At 41.8% G+C, this 27,386-nt stretch overlaps 1 protein-coding gene across 1 annotated transcript in view; it reads left to right on the top strand.

Annotated features, from left to right (window-relative positions):
- Window positions 1–11,120: 11,120 nt before the first annotated feature.
- CPNE9 (copine family member 9) overlaps window positions 11,121–27,386 on the top strand; it is a 468,155-nt gene continuing 451,889 nt past the window's right edge. The window contains exons 1-2 of the mRNA XM_073591994.1: window positions 11,121–11,297; window positions 12,163–12,382. Coding sequence (XP_073448095.1) covers window positions 12,306–12,382 — 77 coding nt within the window. The 5' untranslated portion in view covers window positions 11,121–11,297; window positions 12,163–12,305. The remainder of the gene's footprint in view (window positions 11,298–12,162; window positions 12,383–27,386) is intronic.

Below are 27,386 nucleotides of genomic sequence, written 5' to 3'. Positions count from 1 at the left end.
ATGCTATATTTTTATACTTGATATAATACACTTCAGTCTCGCAATACCATCTGTCTGTGATGCTCTAGCAGACTCAGCCTCACTGGACCTGACTATCCAGCTTTACAGAGATCAAAGGAGTTATTAAATAATAAACTTTTCTTTTTCCAAAATTTACTTTTCAGATTTTTTCCAATTCTACATTATTCAGTTTTAGTAGTCTTCTTAAAAAAGATATTTGGACTTCAAATTTTGGAAGAAAGAAGGCTGGTGAATGTGAAAGAGAAGTTGAGAATGTATGATGGAGACAGAAACAAAAATGATGGGAAGAGAGAGAGAGTAAAATATATGGAATTAAATATGATTCACTCTTGTATCTGCCATCCTGAACTTTCATCTAGGTCCCCTCCATCGCAGTGGTCTCCAGAAAGGCGTTCCCCCAGGAGGCTTTTGAGGCATTCTGTGACATACTGTAGAAGCTGCTGAAGATTGCAAGCCAGCAGGTGAAATGATCATGATACATTTCCCTAGAGAATTCAAGTGTGAAGTGAATTTGCTTAGATTTGCTCATATGGAAAGAAACAAAAGATAGAAAGAGAAAGATGGACTGAGAAATAAAAATAGTATGGTAAAGGGAGGAGGAGAGGGTATCTGGAGCATGTAAATGAGGAAGGGATCATTGCTAGAATCCTAAAACACCTAAAGCACCCTTGAGAACCCTAATGCCATGTACACACGGGCTGACTTTTCGGCATCAAAGGTCCGACGGTCTTTCCGAAGGACTTTCGACGGACTTTTGACGGACTTTCGAACGAACGGACTTGCCTACACACGATCACACCAAAGTCCGACGGATTTGTACGTGATGACATACAACCGGACTAAAATAAGGAAGTTGATAGCCAGTAGCCAATAGCTGCCCTAGTGTCGGTTTTCGTCCATCGGACTAGCATACGGACAAGCGGATTTTTCGACTGGACTCGAGTCTGTCGGAGAGATTTGAAACATGTTCCAAATCTAAAGTCCGTCTGATTTTCGACAGAAAAAGTCTGCTGCAGGTCTGATGAAGCCCACACATGGGTGGATTGTCCGACGGAATCGTCCCGTCGGATCAGTCCCGTCGAAAAGTCCGCCCGTGTGTACACGGCATAAGAATTCCTTCTCTGTTCTCACAAGCTCTTCTCTGTTTGATCCATTTTTGTGCTTCCACCGATGTCCCTTTCGGTTCCCTAGGTCTGTGAAGGTTCTCGTTTATCTAGGTCGTGCTAAATTTTATAGTAGTTGTTCACATTCAACTGGACTTCTTCTGTAATGTTGAAGATGCTTGTTTAAGCCACTGCTTTGGTTCAAATGAGTGTCATCCACATATAATGCCATTTTAAAGGGATTGTAAAGGCAGAAGTTTTTTTTTTATTTTAATGCATTCTATGTATTAAGATAAAAAGCCTTCTGTGTGCATCAGCCCCCCTCAGCCCCTCTAATACTTACCTGAGGTCCCTCTGTGTCCAGCGATGTCCATGAGTGTCTCAGCCATCTGAGATTCTCCCTCCTGATTGGCTGAGACACAGCAGCTGCACCATTGGCTCCTGCTGCTGTCAATCAAAGTCAGCTAGCCAATCAGGAGAGAGAAAATGTGGGGGGGGGGTCGGGGCTCCGTGTCTGAATGGACACGGAGCTGTGACTCGACTCAGGTACCCCCACAGCAAGCTGCTTGCTGTGGGGCACCGAACAGGAGGGAGGGGCCAGGAGCACAGAAGAGGGACCCGAGAAAAAGAGGATCTGGGCTGCTCTGTGCAAATCTACTGCAACAGAGCAGGTAAGTATAACATGTTTGTTATTTTTATAGAAAAAAAAAATTAGACTTTACAATCACTTTAAACTTCTCTACCTCAGCGTTTTGACAACAGCCATATAAATATAACATACCTACAGCCATATAAATCAAGGGATTAACATTTATGAAGCCTCCCGATACCCAGAATGGGATTATAAAGCTAGAACATGGTAATTCCACATTTTTAACAACTCCCATCCTGTCCTTGGTTCGTGGTGTTGGCGCTACCTGTTTGGATTAAAATGCTGGAGTATTCTCCTGTCACTCATTGGAACTGAAGAAGTGGCTTGGACAAGGCAAATGTTTTGAACATTACATAACAAGTCAATTTGAATGTGACTACTACTAGATATTCCATGACCTGGATAAATTAGAACCTTCCCAGACATAGGGAACTAAATACTTTGGTTTCTTGATAGATTGAATATTTATTATCCAGTCTATCTGTCTGCTGCTTTGCATGTAGTATCAGACTTGAAGGTTCTAATACACTTCTGATCAACATTAGAGGTTGCAGGTGATAGGAGCAGTTGGAACTATAACTCTTTCAACGAACTTTAGGCCTGAGACCTGGAACACTTGGTTGGACACTTGGTTGGACACTAGTGGCCTAGAGCACTTGGTTGGACACTTGGTTGGACACTAGTGGCCTGGAGCACTTGGTTGGCCCCCATGGGCCAGTCCATAGCAGGAGAGAAGAAGGAGAAAGAGATGGAAAAGGAGGGATTGGGGTTGTTGGCATAATAAAGACTGAAAAAGGAGAATAGAGTGCTAGCATGGGAGAGAGAAATTAAGGACAACAGAAAGTGAGACAAAGGGTGACAGACTAATGATAAGAGGACACAGAGGGGGTGAGGAGAGAGAGGAAGCAATAGAGGATTTATTACCAGTGGGATATCCTATATACAGTCAGGTCCATAAATATTGGGACATCGACACAATTCTAATCTTTTTGGCTCTATACACCACCACAATGGATTTGAAATGAAACAAACAAGATGTGCTTTAACTGCAGACTTTCAGCTTTAATTTGAGGGTATTTACATCCAAATAAGGTGAACGGTGTAGGAATTATAACAGTTTGTATATGTGCCTCCCACTTTTTAAGGGACCAAAAGTAATGGGACAATTGGTTGCTCAGCTTTTCCATGGCCAGGTGTGTGTTATACCCTCATTACCCCATTTACAAGGAGCAGATAAAAGCTCCAGAGTTCATTTCAAGTGTGCTATTTGCATTTGGAATCTGTTGCTGTCACCTCTCAATATGAGAGCCAAAGAGCTGTCACTATCAGTGAAGCAAGCCATCATTAGGCAGAGAAAACAAAACAAACCCATCAGAGATATAGCAAAAACATTAGGTGTGGCCAAATCAACTGTTTGGAACATCCTTAAAAAGAAAGAACGCAACGGTGAGCTCAGCAACACCAAAAGACCTGGAAGACCACAGAAAACAACTGTGGTGGATGACCGAAGAATTCTTTCCCTGGTGAAGAAAACACCCTTCACAACAGTTAGCCAGATCAAGAACACTCTCCAGGAGGTAGGTGTGTCAAAGTCAACAATCAAGAGAAGACTTCACCAGAGTGAATACAGAGGGTTCACCACAAGATGTAAACCATTGGTGAGCCTCAAAAACAGGAAGGCCAGATTAGAGTTTGCCAAACAACATATAAAAAAGTCTTCACAGTTCTGGAACAACATCCTATGGACAGATGAGACCAAGATCAACTTGTACCAGAGTGATGGGAAGAGAAGAGTATGGAGAAGGAAAGGAACTGCTCATGATCCAAAGGATACCACCTCATCAGTGAAGCATGGTGGTGGTAGTGTCATGGCGTGGGCATGTATGGCTGCCAATGGAACTGGTTCTCTTGTATTTATTGATGATGTGACTAATGACAAAAGCAGCAGGATGAATTCTGAAGTGTTTCGGGCAATATTATCTGCTCATATTCAGCAAAATGTTTCAGAACTCATTGGACGGCGCTTCACAGTGCAGATGGACAATGACCCGAAGCATACTGCGAAAGCAACCAAAGAGTTTTTTAAGGGAAAGAAGTGAAATGTTATGCAATGGCCAAGTCAATCACCTGACTTGAATCCGATTGAGCATGCATTTCACTTGCCGAAGACAAAACTGAAGGGAAAATGCCCCAAGAACAAGCAGGAACTGAAGACAGTTGCAGTAGAGGCCTGGCAGAGCATCATCTGGGATGAAACCCAGCGTCTGGTGATGTCTATGTGTTCCAGACTTCAGGCTGTAATTGACTGCAAAGGATTTGCAACCAAGTATTAAAAAGTGAAAGTTTGATGGATGATTGTTAATCTGTCCCATTACTTTTGGTCCCTTAAAAAGTGGGAGGCACTTATACAAACTGTTGTAATTCCTACACCGTTCACCTGATTTGGATGTAAATACCCTCAAATTAAAGCTGAAAGTCTGCAGTTAAAGCACATCTTGTTCGTTTCATTTCAAATCCATTGTGGTGGTATATAGAGCCAAAAAGATTAGAATTGTGTCGATGTCCAAATATTTATGGACCTGTCTGTATATATACTGTATATAAGATCACACCATTCATTTAATTAATTAATAATGAAAAAAAAATAATTTTATTTGTTTTTGTTAAAAAAAAAATCTATAAAGGAGGAAGGAGGGGGGCATATTAAAGACTGAGAGAGGAAGAAAGTTCAATAGAAAGAAAGAGAGACTTACAAAGAGATGAGATTGAGGGGGGGGGGGGGGGCTAGACAGCAAGAAAAAGATCATAAATTAATAATGGAATATCCTACATATAGTGTCACACAATTTAAATAGTAATTTTAATTTTGTGCTTTTTGCTAAATGTAATTCTCAAAGAGGAAGTTTTTTTTTTTTCAAGGTCTTTTTTGGTAGCACTCGGCAATATCCGGGCTTTGCTCAGACCTTGTGGATGCTTGTAATTGCCTCTTGCAACATGCTGAGATTTGGATTACATTCTTCTAAAGCATGATATAAGTTTAGAAACTCACAAATGCCATAAAATGTAAGCTGCTATATTTAAAAAAAGGTGAGAGCAATTATTCCAAATTGGCAATGAACCTGTGAATGGAATATAGTTTCAGGAACTTATTTCTGCAGATTGCAGTGTATGCTGTAAGCGTAGGATGCATTTATAGCATAAAGTAAATGGCAGCGTTTTAAAAAAATATAAGACCACAAATACAACCAAAAATCAATCTAAAAAAAAAAGAATTGTTCTTGTAGTGAAGCAGTGAGGGCATAGGCGTGCGCAGGGGGTGTGCCAGGTATGCCAGGGCACACCCTAAAAACCCTGTGTGCATTAGCATTATCACACTATGTGCCAGCGGGGAGATGGGAAATATCTCCCTCTGCCCAGTTCTGCCATTAATGAAGTGCTAGCATACTTCTTTCACTGTGCCAGCTCTGCCATAAGTGTGTGTCTGTGTATGTATGTATAGAAATATATATACGCATATGTGTTTGAGCTTTGGGGTGCACACCCTAATATAATATAATATAAACTCACACCTATGAGTGAGGGCCTTGGTCTCTGGCTGCAGTAGAACAGGTCTAGACCGATATACTATCGATTGGAGCATTTGGCAGATAATTACATCATTTGGCTGGTTCCTCTTTTCTGAGTTCTTCTGACACATGGCACCATCAGGAAGGTTTCATTAGTAAGCTAGTGTAAAGGGCAAAATAGATGGGCAAAGCACCTCACCTATACAGACCAATCCTTCATCCATTCAGAACATTGGTTGCATTGAGCTGATGTACGCTGGACTGGCAGCTAATATATTAAAGAATATGTAAACCCAACATTGCATATTCTTGATATGGGCCTGCTGTAGCATTTACATTTATAAAAAAAATATCCTGTTCTCTTTGTATTGCTTCCTTCATATGGTGTTCCTGTCAGTCCCTCTACTTTCCTATGAAAAGCTGACCACACCAACCAGGAGAGCATGGCATGGTCAGTTCTCTAGCTGTGCTAATGATCAGACTTGTGCTGACTTGCCCCCTCTGTACAGTCATTTACCGGGCAGACCACTGTGCTTCCGTTTCTCCTGCCCGAGCACCATATGCAGCTGAGAACTGAGAGTTTGTGATCACTTATAAATAGGGGTAAAAAAATAAAATTATAATGTTTTGATATGTATACACAAATGTTTTTCCTTTCATTTCTATTATAAACTGATTAGGTTGTTTTACAAGGTGAGGGTTCACATACAGTATACTTTAACCAAACCTAATGCATTCAGTCATGCATAATACTGATGTAACAGGGTGGAGCTCCATTAAGATCATTCTCCCGACTGGGCCACCTGGCCATTGGGGTCACAGGAAAAATTAAAATTAGAAGACACCCTGTTAGTAGGAGCCCCCCTCCCCAATGCAAGGGAAATGGCAAAATTTAATGTTTTGTTGTCTGGATTTCCCCAGAAGCAACAATGTAATTGTAGTGCACACACTCAGGAGCCTCAAGAAGAATAGGATCCCCCACCCTGCACAGCCAGGCACACCGAATTTCCACACTCAGAGCCAGAGAACAGTTCAGTACTTTGAAAAGAAAGGTTTTTTTTTTGGGACTTTAAATGAGGTAAGTACACATGGCTAGAGGATGAATGGATATCAAAAACATGTTTTTATTGGTGAAACAAGGAACATGGCAAAATGACATGATACATGCAGCAATGAATACAATTGTCAATCACATATTACAGACCATATGTAGAAACAAACATTAGAAGCAACCAGCCAACCACTGTGTGGTATGGAACGAATCCTGGATGTAGTAAAAACACTTAAAATTACATGATAGATGGTGAACTCTAAATAATGTATTGAGTAGGGGCGTCTGCATGAGAATAAGTGCATCCAAATTAGCCCGACGCGTTTCCCCTGTATATAGGGGGACCAAGACCTCCTTCTGCCCGGTGGTGATCCCTCTTGCCAGGCCACACTGTTTTTGTCAGAAACCATGAAATCAGACCGAGACAGAAGTACAGTTGAATCACACTTGTTTAATAATAAAAGTAAATGGAACAAACAGTCAAAACATAGCCAGAGTTCAGGAACCGGAACGGATAGTCAGACAAGCCAAAGGTCAGGGAGCCGGAGATGAGTGTAGTAAAACAGCAAGCAGGATCTGGAGCCAGAAAGGATGTCAGCCAAGCAAGTCTTTTAACAGGAATGCAGGAGAGCGTCTCTGTGATGTTGACTAAGGCGAAGGCAGAGATCCTCTGGGCTGGACGGCTTAAGTAGGCAGGACTGACGAGCAGGATATCATCAACAGCTGAGTAACTGTGGAGAGAAAGGAGCTGGCAATTAACAGCTGAGCGGCCAACTCAGAGAAGGAAGGGTTGAGCCCAGCCCTGACAGTTTGCTCTTTTTTGCAATGATCTGAAATAAGCACCCCAAATCTTTTTCCTTGCTGCCTGAACTGCTTGTGTTGTTGTATACTGGCTGGAGGCCTATTTTAATAATTTAAAAAATTGCCTGGATTTTGGCCTCCAAGCCTATCTCCGGGAAAGAGAAAAGTGCTACTTTGTAGAAGGGTTAACCCTCAACTGCAATTTCTAAATGCTCATTTATGTCTATGGGGTATTAAAAGGTAGATTTACTTACCTAATCCCCTGCTCCCCTGGTTGCCAGCATTCTCCTCTACTCCCCTAAGCTGCGGTGGTTGACTGTCCCTCAACATCCTCACCTCCAATGCAGGGTTATGGGCTCTGCATTAGACTTGATGACATCCAAGGACCTGCAATCACCAGAGCATAGGGGAGAAGATGCTGATGAAAGCGGCTTTACAGCCTGTGGGAGTGGAGGATCAGATAAGTAGAAGTTTGAGATCCCCAGACCTAAACGACCATTTAACCCTACTGCAACCTACTATAAAGGAGAATTTTTCCTCTTCATCTCTGAATTCAGAGTCACTCTTCATCTATGAATTCAGAGTCACTGACCCAGAACCATAGGCGTGCGTGCAGGGTGCGCTGGGTGGCGCAGATTTCCCTTGCTGCCTGGGCCCATCCCACCCCCCGCCGGCAGTGCTGCTGGCTTCACTCCTCTTCTCTCCTGCCGACTGCTGCTCCAAACACACAGGGGGATGCTTCAGGTTAGAGAACGGGGAAAGGGGCTGGTAAATATGTAATTTACCGGCTCCTTGCTTTTCTAAATGAACACAGTGAGTGATTGGTACCGATCACTCCTGTGTCCATTCATAACTGATGCATAGTAAACTGTGTTTACTATGCTTTAGTTTTTGAATGAACAGGAAGCCACTCATCACAGAGCATGTTCCATTCATTCGCTGTCCAGTGCAGCTGAGGCTGCAGAGAAGGGGACTGGGTAATCTCTGACCTCAGTCCCTTTCTCTGTCTCAAAAGTAAGACTTTAGGGGTCTGTTTAGACCCCTGATATTTCCCCAAAAGACTCCAACTGGGCTCTTAAAAAATTGTAAAAAAAATTAATAAAAAGTAATATTGTAGTAAATAATAAAATAATTTTAACTGTAAAAAGAGAAAAAAAAATACTGACACTGTCCATTGCCCTACTGACACTGTCCACTGCTTTAATGCCTGACACCATCCACTGTCTTACTGACACCGTCCACTGCTCTACTGACACCACCCACTATCATACTGACACCATCCACTGCCCTACTGACACCATCCACTGCTCTACTGACACCATCCACTGCTCTACTGACCTACTGACACCGTCCACTGCTCTACTGACACCACCCACTATCATACTGACACCATCCACTGCTCTACTGACATCATCCACTGCTCTACTGACACTATCCACTGCTCTACTGACACCACCCACTGCTCTACTGACACCACCCACTGCTCTACTGACACCATCCACTGCTCTACTGACACCATCCACTGCTCTACTGACATCATCCACTGCTCTACTGACACTATCCACTGCCCTACTGACACCATCCACTGCTCTACTGACACCGTCCACTGCTCTACTGACCTACTGACACCGTCCACTGCTCTACTGACACCACCCACTGCTCTACTGACACCACCCACTGCTCTACTGACACCATCCACTGCTCTACTGACACCATCCACTGCCTTACTGACACCGACCTCTGCTCTACTGACACCGTCCACTGCTCTACTGACCTACTGACACTGTCCACTGCTCTACTGACACCACCCACTGCTCTACTGACACCGACCTCTGCTCTACTGACCTACTGACACCGTCCACTGCTCTACTGACACCACCCACTATCATACTGACACCATCCACTGCCCTACTGACACCATCCACTGCTCTACTGACACCATCCACTGCTCTACTGACACCATCCACTGCTGTACTGACACCGCCCACTGCTCTACTGACACCGCCCACTGCTCTACTGACCTACTGACACCGTCCACTGCTCTACTGACACCACCCACTATCATACTGACACCATCCACTGCCCTACTGACACCGTCCACTGCTGTACTGACACCGCCCACTGCCCTACTGACACCATCCACTGCTCTACTGATACCATCCACTGCTCTACTGACACCATCCACTGCTGTACTGACACCGCCCACTGCTCTACTGACACCGCCCACTGCTCTACTGACACCGTCCACTGCTCTACTGACACCATCCACTGCTCTACTGACACCATCCACTGCTCTACTGACACCATCCACTGCTCTACTGACACCACCCACTATCATACTGACACCACCACTGCTCTACTGACACCATCCACTGCCCTACTGACACCGACCTCTGCTCTACTGACACCGTCCACTGCTCTACTGACCTACTGACACCGTCCACTGCTCTACTGACACCACCCACTGCTCTACTGACACCGACCTCTGCTCTACTGACAACGTCCACTGCCCTACTGACACCGTCCACTGCTCTACTGACCTACTGACACCGTCCACTGCTCTACTGACACCACCCACTGCTCTACTGACACCGACCTCTGCTCTACTGACACCGTCCACTGCTCTACTGACACCATCCACTGCTCTACTGACACCACCCACTATCATACTGACACCACCACTGCTCTACTGACACCATCCACTGCCCTACTGACACCGACCTCTGCTCTACTGACACCGTCCACTGCTCTACTGACCTACTGACACCGTCCACTGCTCTACTGACACCACCCACTGCTCTACTGACACCACCCACTATCATACTGACACCATCCACTGCTCTACTGACACCATCCACTGCTCTACTGACACCATCCACTATCATACTGACACCATCCACTGCTCTACTGACACCATCCACTGCTCTACTGACACCATCCACTGCTCTACTGACACCGACCTCTGCTCTACTGACAACGTCCACTGCCCTACTGACACCGTCCACTGCTCTACTGACACCATCCACTGCTCTACTGACCTACTGACACCGTCCACTGCTCTACTGACACCACCCACTGCTCTACTGACACCGACCTCTGCTCTACTGACACCGTCCACTGCTCTACTGACCTACTGACACCGTCCACTGCTCTACTGACACCACCCACTATCATACTGACACCATCCACTGCTCTACTGACACCATCCACTGCCCTACTGACACCATCCACCGCTCTACTGACACCATCCACTGCTCTACTGACACCATCCACTGCTCTACTGACACCATCCACTATCATACTGACACCACCACTGCTCTACTGACACCATCCACTGCCCTACTGACACCATCCACTGCTCTACTGACACCATCCACTGCACTACTGACACCATCCACTGCTCTACTGATACCGCCCACTGTGCTACTGAAAAAGTTTACCACCCTACTGACACTGTTTCTACTGACTGACACCATCCACTGTCCTACTCACACCAACTTCTGCCCTACTGACACCGTCCATGTTTTTATACATTTTAATATGTTTGTTTACATTTATTTATACGGGTGTGTGTCTGTGTGTGATTGTATATATATATATATATATATATATACATATATTGGGGTGCACACCTTAATGGAATAGGCTGCGCACACCTCTGCCCAGACCCAGCATGGAGAAATCAAAACTACTGTTCTGCATCATTCTTCCAGAGCAGTGACTCAGAAAGCATTGAAGCCTTTGGATAACCATAACATCCAAGCCACTAACATTTTCAGAAGCAGAGCTCAGCATTGGCAGCCTTTTTCTTTACATGTTTCCCTGCACACAAGACAGAGCCAACCTGAACAGACTTATCTCTACATCGTGTTGTACAGATTTTGACCACAAGGGGGCCTCTTGTGACCAGAAGGAAGCAGTATCTCAAACTCTCCATTGAATGATTTTTTTTCTTCTTTTTTTTTGGTACGATATTCACCAAGTCGGACTCCTTCCTCTTCCATCCTCTGTAAATGTTGCACAAGCATGGAATAATGGCATGCACTTGAGGATTTCTGTGTGCTGATGAGCCAGGAATACAAGGCAACTCTGCAAGTTAACAGGTAAGGCAATGGGGGAAGTTCAGGGGATGCTTCTCTTGGTCCTTCTAGGTTAGCATGAGCCAGTTCTGCTGTTATTTGTTGCTTGTTAGTAGCCCTTTGGTGAAGCTGAGCAAACTTCTGGGCTTGCAAAGCACAATGGTGGTGTGGAAGCTACAGCAGGATCCTCAGCCTTCACCTGCCTGGGGTATACAAGACCCTTAGAACTGTCAGTTGATGGGTTTCTATGGCTTATTGCACTGAATTGAGTACTGTTGGTTGTATTCACTGAGCTAAGCATGTGAGCATGCCCTCTACTCTGACATGTCAGATGCTATGCCATACCTTGGTTGGGTACCAGTGGTTGAGAAACAGTAACAGATGTAGCAGAGGGAAAGGCTTCAGTGCTCTCAGATGGAATTTTAATTTCATGTTACATCTGTGGTGGGTTAATCCCAGTATGCCACTGGTTTGACACTAGGAGAACCTTGAAGCAGCGGCATGGAAAAGATCATTATTGATGCATAACTAAGTGGTCCTCTCAGTAGGAAGTCGCTTCTTTGTTTATGATGCATTTTATGGAGAAGGTGTCAGGGTTGTACAGCATGCCATAAAAGCCTGAGGATTCTAGATTTTCTTTTGGACCAAGCCAGTGGTGTCCTTTAGCAGTGAAAGGGTTAACTTGGGTGACACAGATATGAAGTGACTTTGATGAAGCTGACTGTTACTCCAGAAAACCTGCTACCTGGGGGATTAGATGGGATGGAAGACCCTCAGAGCGGCTCAGGAATCATTGCAGACTCTTTGTAGCCAACAGACACCCAGGTGGGGAGTTGTTGCCAGGTGTCCGCTATAATTTTTTTTTGTCTTCCTCATTTGGCTTTTGTAGTTTTGATGGACTGGTGTCCCAGAACTTTCCTCGGTGTGACAGAGAGGCTGATGCAGCTTTGAGACCAGCGTAAGCGCAGCCAAGGGACACCGCAGGACCGCAGAAGATTCCTAGCAGCAGCTGGACCTGCAGACTTCAGAAAGATGGCATCCATTGGAGACTTTGACCCTGTGCACACCAGTGTCCCTGCCACTAAGATTGAGATCACCGTATCATGCAGGTAGGTGCTGGGACGAAGGCAATCGGTGTAAAAAGAGGATAGTTAGAATAAGCTTTGCAAGGGTTTTCATGGTGGGATGGAGAACTCAAAGTCTAAATTAGCTTTTCTCAACCAGGGTTCCATTGAACTTTGGGATTCCTTCAGAGATTGTTAGGGGTTCCTTGAGCTATGAGTAATTTTTGCCTCTCAGATATGTGGTGGAATGGGGAACTCAACGTGTAGATTAGCCTTTCTCAACCAGGGTTCCTTAGCCTTGCTAGAGTTTTTCTGGTGCGATGAAGAACTCATGGTCTGGATTAGCCTTTCTTTATCAAGGTTTCATGGAACCCTGGGATTCCTCAAGAGGTTGTTAGGGGTTCTTTGAGCTATGAGCAATTTTTGCCTCTTGGGTTTGTGGTGGGGTGAGGAACTCAAGGTGTAGATCAGCCTTTCTCAACCAGGGTTTCTCAGCCTTGCTAGGGTTTTTATGGTGGGATGGAGAACTCAAGGTCTGTATTAGCCTTTTTCAGCTAGGGTTCCATGAAACCTTGGGGTTCCTCCAAAGGGTGTTAAGGGTTCCTTAAGCTGTAAGCAAATTTTGTCTCACAGATAAGTGGTGTGATGAGGAATTCAAAGTGTAGCTCAGCCTTTCTCAAACAGGGATCTATGGAACCTTGGGTTTCCTTCAGAGGTGGCAAGGGTTCCTTGAGCAAAGAGCGGACCTTCGCTTCCGCCCCACAGCTGAGACGCACGCCGAACACCACGGCGCTATTCTATGGTGATGGACCGGCTTCTGCTCTCCTTCAAGCTGCATTCGTATTCCTGCTGTATCTTACACTGAACATTTGATATGTAAGTGCTGCATTTTAAGAGATTAAAAAAAAGTTACTACACTATCTATGCCTTTCTGTGGCTCTGTATGGAGGAGCTAAATTTTGCAGATATTGGGATATGAGCTCTACATAAGGATATAAATATATAGATATATATCTCTATCTATATATGTAGATATATCTATATCTATATCTATCTATATCTATATATATCTATATCTATATAGATATATATAGATATATATAGATATATATAGATATATATATATATATATATATATATATATATATATATATATATATCTATATATATCTATATATATCTATATATATCTATATATATCTATATATATAGATATATATATATATATCTATATATATATATATATATATATATATATCTATATATATATAGATATATATATATATAGATATATATATATCTATATATATATATATATATATATATATATATATATGCCCTACTGCCTGGACTGGAAATTTGGCATTTCTACTAAGTAGATGTCGTATGCTGTGTGATTCCTGGTCGGACACATTGGATGCCTTAAAGATAACATATACTGCTTGCCTGTGGGTCACTTGGTGGAGACCCACAGGTCTTATCACTTCGGGTGAAGAACTCTAATTGTAGCACTTTTTGCACTTTAGAAAATCACAGTGATTGGAATGAATACAGAAGAAATTTTTATTCACAATAGCTCTGTTGATTATATGGACTTTTTGTTGTATTAGGAGTACATTGGCTGTGCTATTTGAACCTTTTTATTTATTGTCACATCTATATTAATTTAATTATTGATAAAGTTCACATTTACCATCACTTCATATATAGTATAATTGTTTGTTGCGCTCTTTATTTTCTTCATGTTAAGCTTGTACACCACTGACCCTAAGCAGGCTATAGCAACTCTAGCTCTTGAGGTTCTAGGGCATGCTGGGATTTGAAGTTCTACCACAACCAGGAGTCTATGCTTTATGTAGAACATCAGGTGCTGGATGTTCTGCTTAATTAACTAAGCGTTGTGTCGTGATGTATATTGTACCAATCACGCTTTCACGAGTCTGGCTTCATCTTGCTAAAAGACTATTTCTAATTGGTCCTGATGTGGCGTAAAGCGCTGCACAACATCCAATGACAGCCATTCAACAATCAACTCTCTCAGTGCTGTCTGCTTTGACCTCTTAAAAGGCGAGAGCTGATTGGTGGCTGTGGGTTACTATGCTAGTACCGCTCTTTTAGCCGCCTTATAAAGTCACCTTGCGTTGAGCCATTCTCAAAGAGGGTTCTGTGGGACTGTAGGGTTCCTCCAGAGATTGCTAGGGGTTCCTAAAGCTGTGGCTGATTGACCTCTCAATTGATGGTGCCTGCATAGTTTTGGGGCCAACGCCACTTGGCAGAGCCAGCACCATAACACCAATGATATTTTTTCCCTATCTGCAAGGGAGCATTCTTTTAACTGGTCACCCCTGTAAGGGAGGCATTCTTCTAATAACCACCAATTTAAGGGGCTTTTTCCCACTGACCACCAGTAAATTGGTTTAATTAGAGAAATAATTATTTGAAGGTTTCCTCTGGAGTTAAAAGGTTGAGAAAGGCTGCTGTAACCTATTGCAACCAGATCCGTGTCAGTTTTCTGCATATAGAGCAGTGAAAGATAAGTTCTTGTTGGTAGGGCGTACAATACTGCACCATGAACATTGCTTCTTGACTCAGGGGTTCATGCACACGTGTGTGATAAAATACTGATATCTATGCAGGATCCTGCTAGCAGAAACCTGGCAACAAGGTCCTGCGTAAAAAAAAAAAAAAAAAAAAAAATTCCGTAAACTGAAACCGTAAGCCTTTAGGCACAGAGACTTTCATAAAACGTCCACATCCGTAAAATTCTTCTTCCGAACCTCTTGCTCGGTTTTCAATCCCAGCATGCATTTACATGCCTACATCCTTAATTTACGCGCAAATACTGGCCCTGGCACTACATGGTTGTTGGTAGATGTAATAATCAGCATACACAGTACAGTATGACTACAACCTTTGTATAATCCCCTTTAGATTTATGTAATGAATATAAAATGTAATATAACATATCTATGTATTATGATTTTGTATCCAGGGAGGCAAATGATTTTATTACAAAGTTGTTGGTAGATCTGAAGGAGAATGTAAAGTAAAATTGTAATGTGTATGGTTAGCTTAAAGCGGAACTAAAGGGCTGCAGGGCTGCTGTTAGAAATCACGGAAATCAGCCTACCTGACAGCCCCCCCCCCCCCCGGCCAAGAGTGACAGAGGACATAGATTTATCAGTCCCTTTCTCTAAAGCCTCAGCTGCACCGATTAATAAATAGGAAGTGCTCTGAGGCTTCCTGCTCATTCACAAACTGAAGTATAGAACACAGTTTACTATGATTCAGTGATGAATGGACAGAGGAATGATTGTGCCTGCAGGAGAGTAGGGAAGCCAGCACAGAGTTGTGGGGGGAAAGGTGTACACAGGGGGGCCCAGAGAGCAGATTGAAGGGGCGCATGTGCCCTTGCAGTGCAGCCAGAGGGAGGGAGAGGAGGAGTAGCTGGCAGCGCTGCAGGAGGGAACAGAAGATGATCAGTGTCTGCAATAAGACAGTACAGCCGACCCTCCTGCTCAACAGGTGCCTGGGCCCCCCTTTTTGAACTGATAGGGCCCGGGGCCCAGTACAGGGGGGCTGGCTGAACTGCCTTATTAGCGACCCTGACTCTGTGTTCCAATGGTCCCTCACTGGCGCCAGCATCTTCTTCTGTGTGTCGGTCTTCAGCTGTCTTCACTGGCTGGTGTGGTATGATGTGGTATGTGCAAGAGGCCATCATTCCGAACACATAGAGACTGGTCCGGCGCTGTAAGCTGAGTTGCGCAGGTACAGTGCAGGAGAAGATATGCCTCTTCTGCAAGAAAAATCCTTCCTGCTTGCCCTCTATTACAGTGGATCTTCAGTTCTGCTTTAAAGGGGAGTGTGCAATCAGATTGTGAGCAGCACATGAAGGAAACTCATTCAGACAGAGGAAGAAAATGCAAACTCCATGCAGACAGTATCTTAGCTGAGATTTGAACCAAGGACCCCTGGTGATGCAGCTCATAAGTTATGTGTTAGATGGTTAGCACTCATGCCTTGCAGCACTGGTGAACCGCCATTCAAATCCCAGCCAGGTCACTGTCTGCATTGAGTTTGCATATTCTCCCTGTGCTTGTGTGGCTTTCCTCCATGTACTCCAGTTTCCTCCTACACTCCGAAGCCATGTTGGTAGGTTAATTGGCTCCTGTCTAAGCTCGCCCCCAGTATGTGTGTACATATTGACTATGCACATGTGATAACACATTCTGCATGCCAGTTCCAAGCCCTGCACAGATGGGGAGGATTGAGGAAACACCTGGCCACCATTGCCGACCACTTCACGAAAATGCTGTTTGCCCGACTGCAATGCCAGCAGACCCTAACAAGAAGCAACTATGCAGATCAGATCAGGAGTCCACTAGGTGCATGCTTGTCCCTGATCAGTGCCAGGCACCTAGCATTTTTAGAGATACCAACGCACATATTTTTACCAGAACAGGTCATGTTTTCAGGCTTCCCATTGTTTTGCACAGGTGATCTGATCAGTTTCACTGCCTTTGTAATTACCACTGTTTCATCTGAGGGACATCCTGAAAACATGACCTGTTGGGGCGCCTTGAGGACTGGAGTTGAGATACACTGATCTAGAGACAGAGGGGTCAGCATGTCTAATGTATTTGTGTGTGTGTGTGTGTGTGTGTGTGTGTGTGTGTGGGGGGGGGGGCTAGTTATTAAAATTGCACTGAAAACATGTTTTTATTATATTGCCATTATTGCTTTGACACATGACGTTATTGACGTCATTGGTAGGTAGTGCCACTTGACAACGGTGCCCTTCAAGTAAATTCGACCAATCCACACCCTTGTCTAATGGTGGCCATACACACTTGATCAATCAATCAATAAATGATTGATTTCTACACATGTGCGATTTGTTTCTTTTCTGAATTAAAATTTGGACACATTTTTCGGTATTCAGAAATTTAAAATTATTTCGAAATAACGAATGAAAATTTGAGACGAAATTCAAATAGTTTTCAAATCGAGTTTGAATAGTTTTCGATTTGAATAGTTTTTGAATTTAATTTGAATTTCCAAAGAGAATAAAATAGAAGAGAAAAGAATAAAATAGAAAATAAAAGAATAACATATCATAAAGTAAAACAGAACAGAAAATAAAAGAATAGAAAAAAATAGAATAGAACATAAAGGAATAGAATAGAATAAAATAGAAAGCATATAACCATCTTCTGAGATTTGAATTTCAAAGAATATAACATAAAAACATAGAAAATAATAAAGAATAGAAAACAAAGAATAGAAAATAGAAAATAAAAAGAATAGAAAATAAAAAAATATAACCATTTCTCAAAATTTGAATTAAATAAATTTGAATAGCATAGAAAAGAATAGAATAGAAAATAAAAGAATAGAATTGACTAGAATAGAAAAGAAAAAAAAACAGAATAGAATAGAAAAAACAGTATAATAGAATAGAATGGATTAGAAAGAATATAACCATCTTCCAAAATTATATTTCGAATAGAATAAATTTGATTTGAATGCAATTCAAAAAATTCTAATCGATTTAAATTTGAATAAACAAAACAAATTCCGAAAACAAAATAAACAAATTAAACAAATTTGACTAAACAAATTTAGGTAAATAATAAATCTAAATGAAACAAATGCATAAAAATAATTGTGCCTGCGCATAAAAAATAGAATAAAATAAGATATGACGTGCAAAAATATTAAATTAAATCACTATAAATATGCTATTAAAACATACATGTGTAGTTAAATATGAATATGTGCAATCTTTTATATAAAACCTCAAAGTGCATGTAACATTGTGCAAATAGTAATATAAACCATTGAAAGTGCACCGTGCATAAATAAAAAGCCAGGTGCTATCCTGTGTATTACAAGTGTCCAACTCAATCAGCGGGTTCAAACTCAAAAAAGTGTGCACAAACAGTGTCCATGAAATAAATGTTCCTCAGAATTCTTCTGAATGGTGCCCAAATCACAGCAAACAATATGTGCTCTCCCGTGACACCCCACATGTGTTTGCGCTCACCTCTGATCGTGTGACCCAGTAACTAAACTGTGTCAAACACGCAATGGGGCCACTCCTGGGCTCCCTCAGGATGGAATGATGTGAATACAATCCTCATAGATGCAGCCAGAATCCACATGTATAGAAAAGAAAGGAGAACTCCATGGTGTAATAAAGCTGGGATAATTTATTTGATTAAAAGAAATTCCTCCAGGAGGGTACTCACATTGAGTGGGTGCTCCAGTGCACTAAACTTTACAAGCATAAAAACAAGCTGCAATTCAAATGGCGTGCGGTGTGGTGTATGATGTCTCCTCCACTGCTGACAGCTCCGTCCTACCCCTCCCCAACGCGTATTCGGCACAGGGATCACGTGCCTTCCTCTGGGGGAAGGCACGTGATCCCAGAGGAAGGCACGTGATCCCTGTGCCGAATACTATATGACGTGATCCCTGTGCCGAACTACTATATGACTCGAAACAAATACATGGACCCCTAACGGGCTTTGGATAGTTATGCTTAATGCCCGAAGTCCCTCGCCACACCCTATCAGCAATATATAAACTGATCCTTCACCACACACATTGTACCTTACCAAAGTTTACCAAGATCTGGTCTGGGGAGCTGGGGATAGACATATCAGATGAGGACTGGCACAAAGCCTTTCTATTCACTCACAAGTCATTTATCTCAGGCTATACTCAGAAAAAAAATTACAAGCTGGTATCCACGTGGTATCGAGTCCCAACTAATATAAAGTTTATGTTTCCCTCTGCCATGGATGTCTACTGGAGATGTCACTCGAAGAGAGGCACTTACCTTCATGCTTGGTAGGAGTGCATAGGTATTTTCCCCTTCTGGTTACAGATTTTCCAAATATTCACCAAAATATATGAAGAACCACTAACGCCTTCCCCCTCCATCGCCCTTTTATCCTTACTCCCAGGCTCAATAAAATCCCAGAAGTCTAGTCTTTTGAAATTATTTCTCAGTGCAGGTAGGAAATTGATCTCTGGATACTGGAAAAACACCTCCCCTCCAACCCTCTTAGAGTGGGTAAGTGAGATGAACGATATCATGCTTATGGAGGGGATGCAAGCCAAAGCCCTGGATAAGTGGGACAAATTCTCTACTACCTGGAGTATCTGGAGGCATTACTCCGCATCAGAGAAATTAAAACATAGAATCTCTTTGATAGGAACTCTTCGTTGGCCCCCATAACAACATTTAGAGTCCCTGCTCTTGCCTTTCCTATTTTAATCCCCCCTTGAACAGGGCTTGCTGTCTCCCCCCCCTTCCTCTTCCATATATTCTCTTCTTTTTTGTGTTTTTCCTTTTTCGTTACCGTCTATCTCTTTCTTATCTACACCTTTACCTCAGGTGAACATAATTTTATTTTGGAGCTACTAGTATTCTAGTTCCTTACATGTGAACATTATTACCACTCAGTGCCATTCTAAATTGTCATGATTGTACACCAATGTTTTTGCGCTTGGAAATTCTGGATATTATTATCTACGTACTTCCCTATTATTGTGTTGATAACAAAACTTATTTTATCTTAAACGACACATAAAGTGGTGCCCCCATCCCATAGGACACAGTCTGCTCCCATCGGGGTGTTTAGGTTTTCAGGAACCGTGTATAGAACGCAATAAGTTCATTACTCCGAAATAAATGGCATTGACTTGATTTGTCCTCCACGTATTTATGTATGCTGTATAGAATACCTCGTTAACAACTATGCAACACGCGCTCAATATGCCAGTGTGCCTACTGGTTTATACCTTGTTACTTCTTTGTCTTTTTTGTGTTGATAAGACAATAAATCCTATTGAACCTAAACCCGCCGCTCCTCTGAAAAGCGATCTGTGTTTTGAACGCTTTTCAGAGGCAATCGACAGGTGGTGAGGAGGCGATGTGATGCCTCCTCACCGCCTGTTTTAACCCCATTGCACTGCATGCAGTTGTAGGGTGTTTGCCGAGGTTCCCCATTCGCTTGAATAGGTTGTGTTCAGTGGGCTTGCCACCCCACTGATTGCAATATGCATAGCTATGCACAGCCTATTGCATTAGGGTGTGCACCCTAAAGCTCAAACACGTTTGTGTGTGTCTACATATATATGACCCCGGCACATTGATCCCCCTACTGGCACAGTAAAAGAGAAGTGCGTAAACACTTCTCTTATGGCAGAGCCGGTAAGAGGGAGATCTTTCCCATCTTCCTGCTGACACACAGAGTGATAATGCTAATGCTCATGGAGTGAATCGGGTGTGCCCAGGCACATCCGGCATACCCTGTGCGCACGCCTATGGCAATATGTTGGATAATTTTTGCCATAGGAGTGAAGTGAAGCATGTGAACACCCTCTCTGCTCTCTGACATTGCAGCTGAAGGGGGTGCAGTTGGGGGCATGCTAAAAACATGACGCAACCCCACGCTTTTCATGGGCAGTCAGAAGGCGGGGTATTAACTCCTGTATGCCTGTCACCTGACTCTTGACTGCCTCTGAAAATCGATCCAACGCAGGGGCGTTTACAAAATCACTGCACGTGTGAACGAGGCCTGTAATGCTTTTGGGTGATATTCAAAATGAATGGCATTGCAGTGCGCCAACGCATGTAACATGTGTTTTGGTAACATGCATTTTAATGTGTGCATTCCCACAATGCATAGATGTAAATGAAGGGTGAAAAATATGACATCTTTCATTGTATCCAACCCAAATCTGTGTATACAACTCCTGTATATGTAACATTGTAGACATGTCAGTATCCTCAGTACCAAAGACCTTCCTTGTATTGAGGACTGATGGGGAGTACGGCCAGCTTGTTTCTCCTTAATCACAGCTGATGCTTGGAGAAAAAAAATCTTCTGCTGGATCTCTCTTAATTACTTCTGCTGGCTTCAGCGGATTGCTGGACTCCCTCAATTAACAGTGGATTCCAATCCAAGACCCAGCGGAGCGGAAAATGACTACAGATTGTTGGCGGATGGGGTTAATGCAGGGTGCAGCGCAACAGGGGGAGAATAGGGGGGGGTATGAATAATGACAGCAATAATAATATGATGATGATGAGTGGGAGCCTGGCAGCTCAGGGGTTAAAGTCTTCCCATTACAAGCCGGCCCCCATAGAAAACAGCATGAAATGTTCCGGAGAAGCTCTGCGATCCGCCGGCAGTGAGGGGGAATGAAGGCGACATATGGACAGAGATTGGAGGAATCACTCACAATGCTGGAGGTCTGACATCTCATCTCCCCCCAGATCTATTCCAATGTCTGATCCCCAGAGATACACAAATCATGTATACATATCTATCAATGACTTCTCATACATAATCCTACAATACCATTACATAGCTATACTGTAATACATTATTCTATCTATCTATTCTATCTATCTATCTCTCTTTCTTTGTATCTATCCATTAAGTCTATCTATCTATCTGTCTATCTATCTATGAAGTCTATCTATTATGTCTAGTAAGTCTATCTATCTATCTTTCTATGTATCTATTTATTAAATCTATCTATCTAGTCTATCTATCTCTCTTTCCATGTATCTATTTATTAAGTCTATCTATCTATCTATCTAGTCTATCTATCTCTCTTTCCATGTATCTATCTATTAAGTCTATCTATCTATCTATCTATCTATCTATCTATCTATCTATCTATCTATCTATCTATCTATCTATCTATCTATCTATCTATCTATCTATCTATCTATTAAGTCTATCTATCTACTTATTAAGTCTATCTATCTCTCTTTCTATGTATATATCTATTAAGTCTATCTATTCAGTCTATCTATCTATCTATCTATCTATCTATCTATCTATCTATCTATCTATCTATCTATATCTAATAAGTCTATCTATCTATCTATCTATCTATCTATCTATCTATCTATCTATCTATCTATCTATCTATCTATCTATCTATCTATCTATCTATCTATCTATCTGTCTCTCTATCTCTCTATCTATCTATCTATCTATCTATCTATCTATCTATCTATCTATCTATCTATCTATCTATCTATCTATCTATCATCTGTCTATCTATCTATCTATCTATCTATCTATCTATCTATCTATCTATCTATCTATCTATCTATCTATCTATCTATCTATCTATCTATTCAGTCTATCTATCTATCTATCTATCTATCTATCTATCTATCTATCTATCTATCTATCTATCTAAGTCTATCTATCTACTTATTAAGTCTATCTATCTCTCTTTCTATGTATATATCTATTAAGTCTATCTATTCAGTCTATCTATCTATCTATCTATCTATCTATCTATCTATCTATCTATCTATCTATCTATCTATCTATCTATCTATCTATCTATCAAGTCTAACTATCTCTCTTTCTATGTATCTATATATTAAGTCTATCTATCTATTAAGTCAGTCTATCTATCTATCTATCTATCTATCTATCTATCTATCTATCTATCTATCTATCTATCTATCTATATCTAATAAGTCTATCTATCTATCTATCTATCTATCTATCTATCTATCTATCTATCTATCTATCTATCTATCTATTAAGTCCATCTATCTCTCTTTCTGTGTATCTATATATTAAGTCTATCTATCTATTAAGTCTATCTATCTGTCTCTCTTTCTATGTATCTATCCAATAAGTCTATCTATCTACTAAGTCTATGTATCTATCTAGTCTATCTATCTCTCTTTCTATGTATATATCTATTCTATCTATCTATCTATCTATCTATCTATCTATCTATCTATCTATCTATCTATCTATCTATCTATCTATATCTAATAAGTCTATCTATCTGTCTATCGATCTATCTATCTATCTATCTATCTATCTATCTATCTATCTATCTATCTATCTATCTATCTATCTATCTATCTATTAAGTCCATCTATCTCTCTTTCTGTGTATCTATATATTAAGTCTATCTATCTATTAAGTCTATCTATCTGTCTCTCTTTCTATGTATCTATCCAATAAGTCTATCTATCTACTAAGTCTATGTATCTATCTAGTCTATCTATCTCTCTTTCTATGTATATATCTATTAAGTCTATCTATCTATATATATATCTATTCTATCTATCTATCTATCTATCTATCTATCTATCTATCTATCTATCTATCTATCTATCTATCTATCTATCTATCTATCTATCTATCTATCTATCTATCTATCTATTAAGTCCATCTATCTCTCTTTCTATGTATCTATATATTAAGTCTATCTATCTATTAAGTCAGTCTATCTATCTGTCTCTCTTTCTATGTATCTATCCAATAAGTCTATCTATCTACTAAGTCTATGTATCTATTAAGTCTATCTATCTCTCTTTCTATGTATATATCTATTAAGTCTATCTATCTATCTATCTATCTATCTATCTATCTATCTATCTATCTATCTATCTATCTATCTATCTATCTATCTATCTATCTATCTATCTATCTATCTATCTATCTATCTATTTAGTCTAGCTATCTCTCTTTCTATGTATCTATATATTAAGTCTATCTATCTATTAAGTCAGTCTATCTATCTATCTCTCTTTCTATGTATATATCTATTAAATCTATCTATTCAGTCTATCTCTCTCTCTCTCTCTCTCTCTCGTAGCAGTCCGCTGTCATCCAGCTGATCCCAGTATAATGCTCCTCTGTGGTCTGTAGATTGAATGTCATCCTTTCTTGCTGTGATTCAGAACTTTCTATGTGTATGGAGGTGTTGTGATGTGTGTTCCCAGGTATCAGAGCTCTCATGCGTGTGATGGTACAGCCTGTAGTCTCTGACATGTAGCGGAAATGTGAAATGGGCACCTTCAAATGTGGTTATAGGAACAACCTTCGCCTCAGTAACAAATGAGTGTAATCGGCGTAAAAGAGGAATGAGCACAACACGAGGCCCTGGACTGAACGGCTAATTCTGCAAATATTGCCAACCCCAGGGAAAGCACATTACTGCCCCATACACACTTCCAGCCAGAGCACTCTTAAAGGGATGCTCACTTCTAAATGATGCCATGTGTCATTATTTCCCCTACAGAGGAATATGATTGCTACATACAGTTATATAAAAAACTCCTGTCTAGATGCTAAGCAAACTCAAGCTCTTTGCCTCTTTTTGCTTAGCTTTCTTCCATATGCATTTGGAAAGTATCTGGCCACGCGCCCAATGACCTCACCCCTTCTCTGATTATTATTACTCATTTCATTTGGCCCTAAGCCCCTCCTACTTACTATGTAATATAAAATGATGCCTCAATCTGAAAGATATATAGAAATAGGGGCGGGTACCATCATCCTTGAGCTTAAAGTGATGAAGGATCAGGGGATGTCAGGGGCTACTCCAACAAAATCCCCACGACAATAGCAATTGTTTATTGACTATCTCAGTACCCAGGGAATAGACAAGGTAAATATAAAAATATTATTTTATTGTAAAGAACAAAAATTGAAAAACATTTAATACAAACAATATATAAAAAAGTTATTGCATACTATGACAAAATAGTACAGACTAAACGGTGTGAACCCCACAATATAGTGGAGACTCAAAAGATATAGGTCCAAGCGTGATACTCAACATGTTTCACGAAAATATTTGCTTCTTCAGGAGGAGTCAACCTTAAACATCTATAAAGAGATACAATCTTAAAGTTATACAGTCACATATAATGAAAGGGGGGTACACTAAACATCAATATAAGTAATCTGGTAATTTGGAGTATTATAGTCGGGCATGGCTTACCAATGGGAACCCAAAATGAGGGTAATGGGAGGCACAATTTGAGGCACCCTGACTGGGTAATCCCCCCCGCGGCGAACACGGGGGGCACTGAAAATATGCAAAACAAAACAACTGAAAAAAATATTTAAATTATATATGAGAAATATATATATATATATGTGGGTCTGTTTAACCTCAAACGGAAACAAAAGGAAAAAGGAGGGGGGGTGTAAAAAAGGAGGGGGGGTGAAAGGGAAAAAGGAGAGGGGGAAGTAGGGAAAAGAGGGGGGGAAGGGGGGGAAAGAAGGAGGGAGGGTTTGATCAGTAAGAGAGAGGGGGGAAGGGGATAGGGTGGGAGAGGGAAAGGGATGAGGACATATCTATTAATTTAGAGATTGGACCCAACCAATAGATGGCGTATGAAGAGTAGGACACCCGGGGACCATGAACAAAATTCAAAACATGACGTGCAGCAAGGATGGGTAGATGGGCTATGGCACAGATGATATCCAGCATTCAAAACACTGCCAATAGGTAATTCCCCTGCAACATTAAACTGAAAAGAGGTATAATCAGTATATGCAGGAGCAAGGACTGTCGGTCCATGCCTGCAACTACCGTCATATAGCAAGGAACGATGAGGGGTATCAATTACTTCCTCATCATTAAGGTGTGCGATTACAACCATCAAATAAACCAGTCCTACCTTACAGGTGTTGGATTGAAGCCTTTCCCCGATGGCGGCCATCTGCAATAAGAACCGCCATAGGCATCTCTTTATAGGGCCTCCAATCAGATGCACGTCGGTGCGCCGACTTACGCCGGCGGCCGACATCACCTGATCCATCTTGCCCACGATGCGTGCGCAGATGCGTGACACTCATGATCAGGTTGCCACTGTGTGCGAACACGCTCGTGACCCACACAAAAGGTGGCACAAAGCTGCCAATGAAGGAAGAGGGAGGAAGGGCCATCCAAGGGATTGAAGGCCCACCTCCCAACGGCGAGACGCATGTCCACCATTGGGTGGAGTAACACCTCAAGCCGCCCCAAATCCCAAGGTAAAGCATGCCCGACACCAGAAGTTGATATGTAAAGCAAATGTTTAAGTGTCAAAGGTAGTGAAGCGATGTGTGCGTCTCAAAGACACGGCCACGGCAGAAGATCCCCCCCTAGTTTGTGCCCAAGATGCACACGAAAGCCAAGCAAGCAAAAAAAAAAGCCAATACAGCATAAGTTGGACAATAAAGGTAATTTGTCACCAATCATGATCTCACCACACAGGATCGCACCCAATTGCAGATGGATCCTAAAATTAAAATAGAAATTATTTGGGATATATACCTGACCCAATTAGCATTCAATAGCCATCCTGGTCATCAGAGACACAGAAACCGGAGAGAGGGGAAGAGAAGAGTAGAGAGCCAAAATCAGAAAAGGTGGAATCAGGGAACAAATTGTTCATAGATAGGATTCGTATGAAAGGGCTTCATTGAGGCCAGGTGGGGTGTGGATATTCAGCTGCTCAATCCAGATGGTTTCGCGCCTCAAAATCACTCTGTCCCAGTCGAGGGTCTTCTGGGACAACCTCCAAAACCAAGAATTTAACAACTCCGGGTTGAGATCTGTGATGTAGACCTATATGGCGACCCACCGTAGTGAGTTTACCATTAGAGGCGTGATATAGGTGGTCTCCCATTCTTTGCGTACTATGTAAGACTATCATGACATCTTCAGAAAAATTCTGGAAGGCTTTATAGGTTTACAGAAGGAATAAGACCCTGTTCACATGGGGCGTACCATATTGTAGCACAGACACAGCTGCTGCTCCCAGTTTGACATCCACATGGGCGCAAGTTTCCAAATGCAAACAGCTCAGGGACACGTACCCGCACCAACACAGACGTCAAATTGGGAGCAACGGATCTGTCTGTGCAGCCGCTGCATCCCAATTGGCATGGGAGTCCGGGTACTGCCCTGGAGAACATGTATCAATGAAAAAAAAAGTTTGTAAAAAATATCATTTTTAACCATCTCAATACAGTGCACTTTCACCCCCTTCCTGCCCAGGCCATTTTTCAGCTTTCAGCGCTGTCACAATTTGAATGAAAATTGTGCGGTCATGCTACACTGTACCCAAATGAAATTTTTATTATTTTTTCCCCACAAATAGAGCTTTCTTTTAGTGGTATTTGCTCACTTCTGCGGTTTTTATTTTTTGCGCTATGAACAAAAGAAGAATGACAAGTTTGAAAAAAAACACAATATTTTTTAC

Source organism: Aquarana catesbeiana, linkage group LG07 (genome assembly GCF_042186555.1).
Source record: "Aquarana catesbeiana isolate 2022-GZ linkage group LG07, ASM4218655v1, whole genome shotgun sequence".
Classification (NCBI taxonomy): Eukaryota; Metazoa; Chordata; class Amphibia; order Anura; family Ranidae; genus Aquarana; species Aquarana catesbeiana.
Note: the sequence above shows the minus strand (reverse complement) of the source record. Positions and strands in the feature narration are given on the sequence as shown.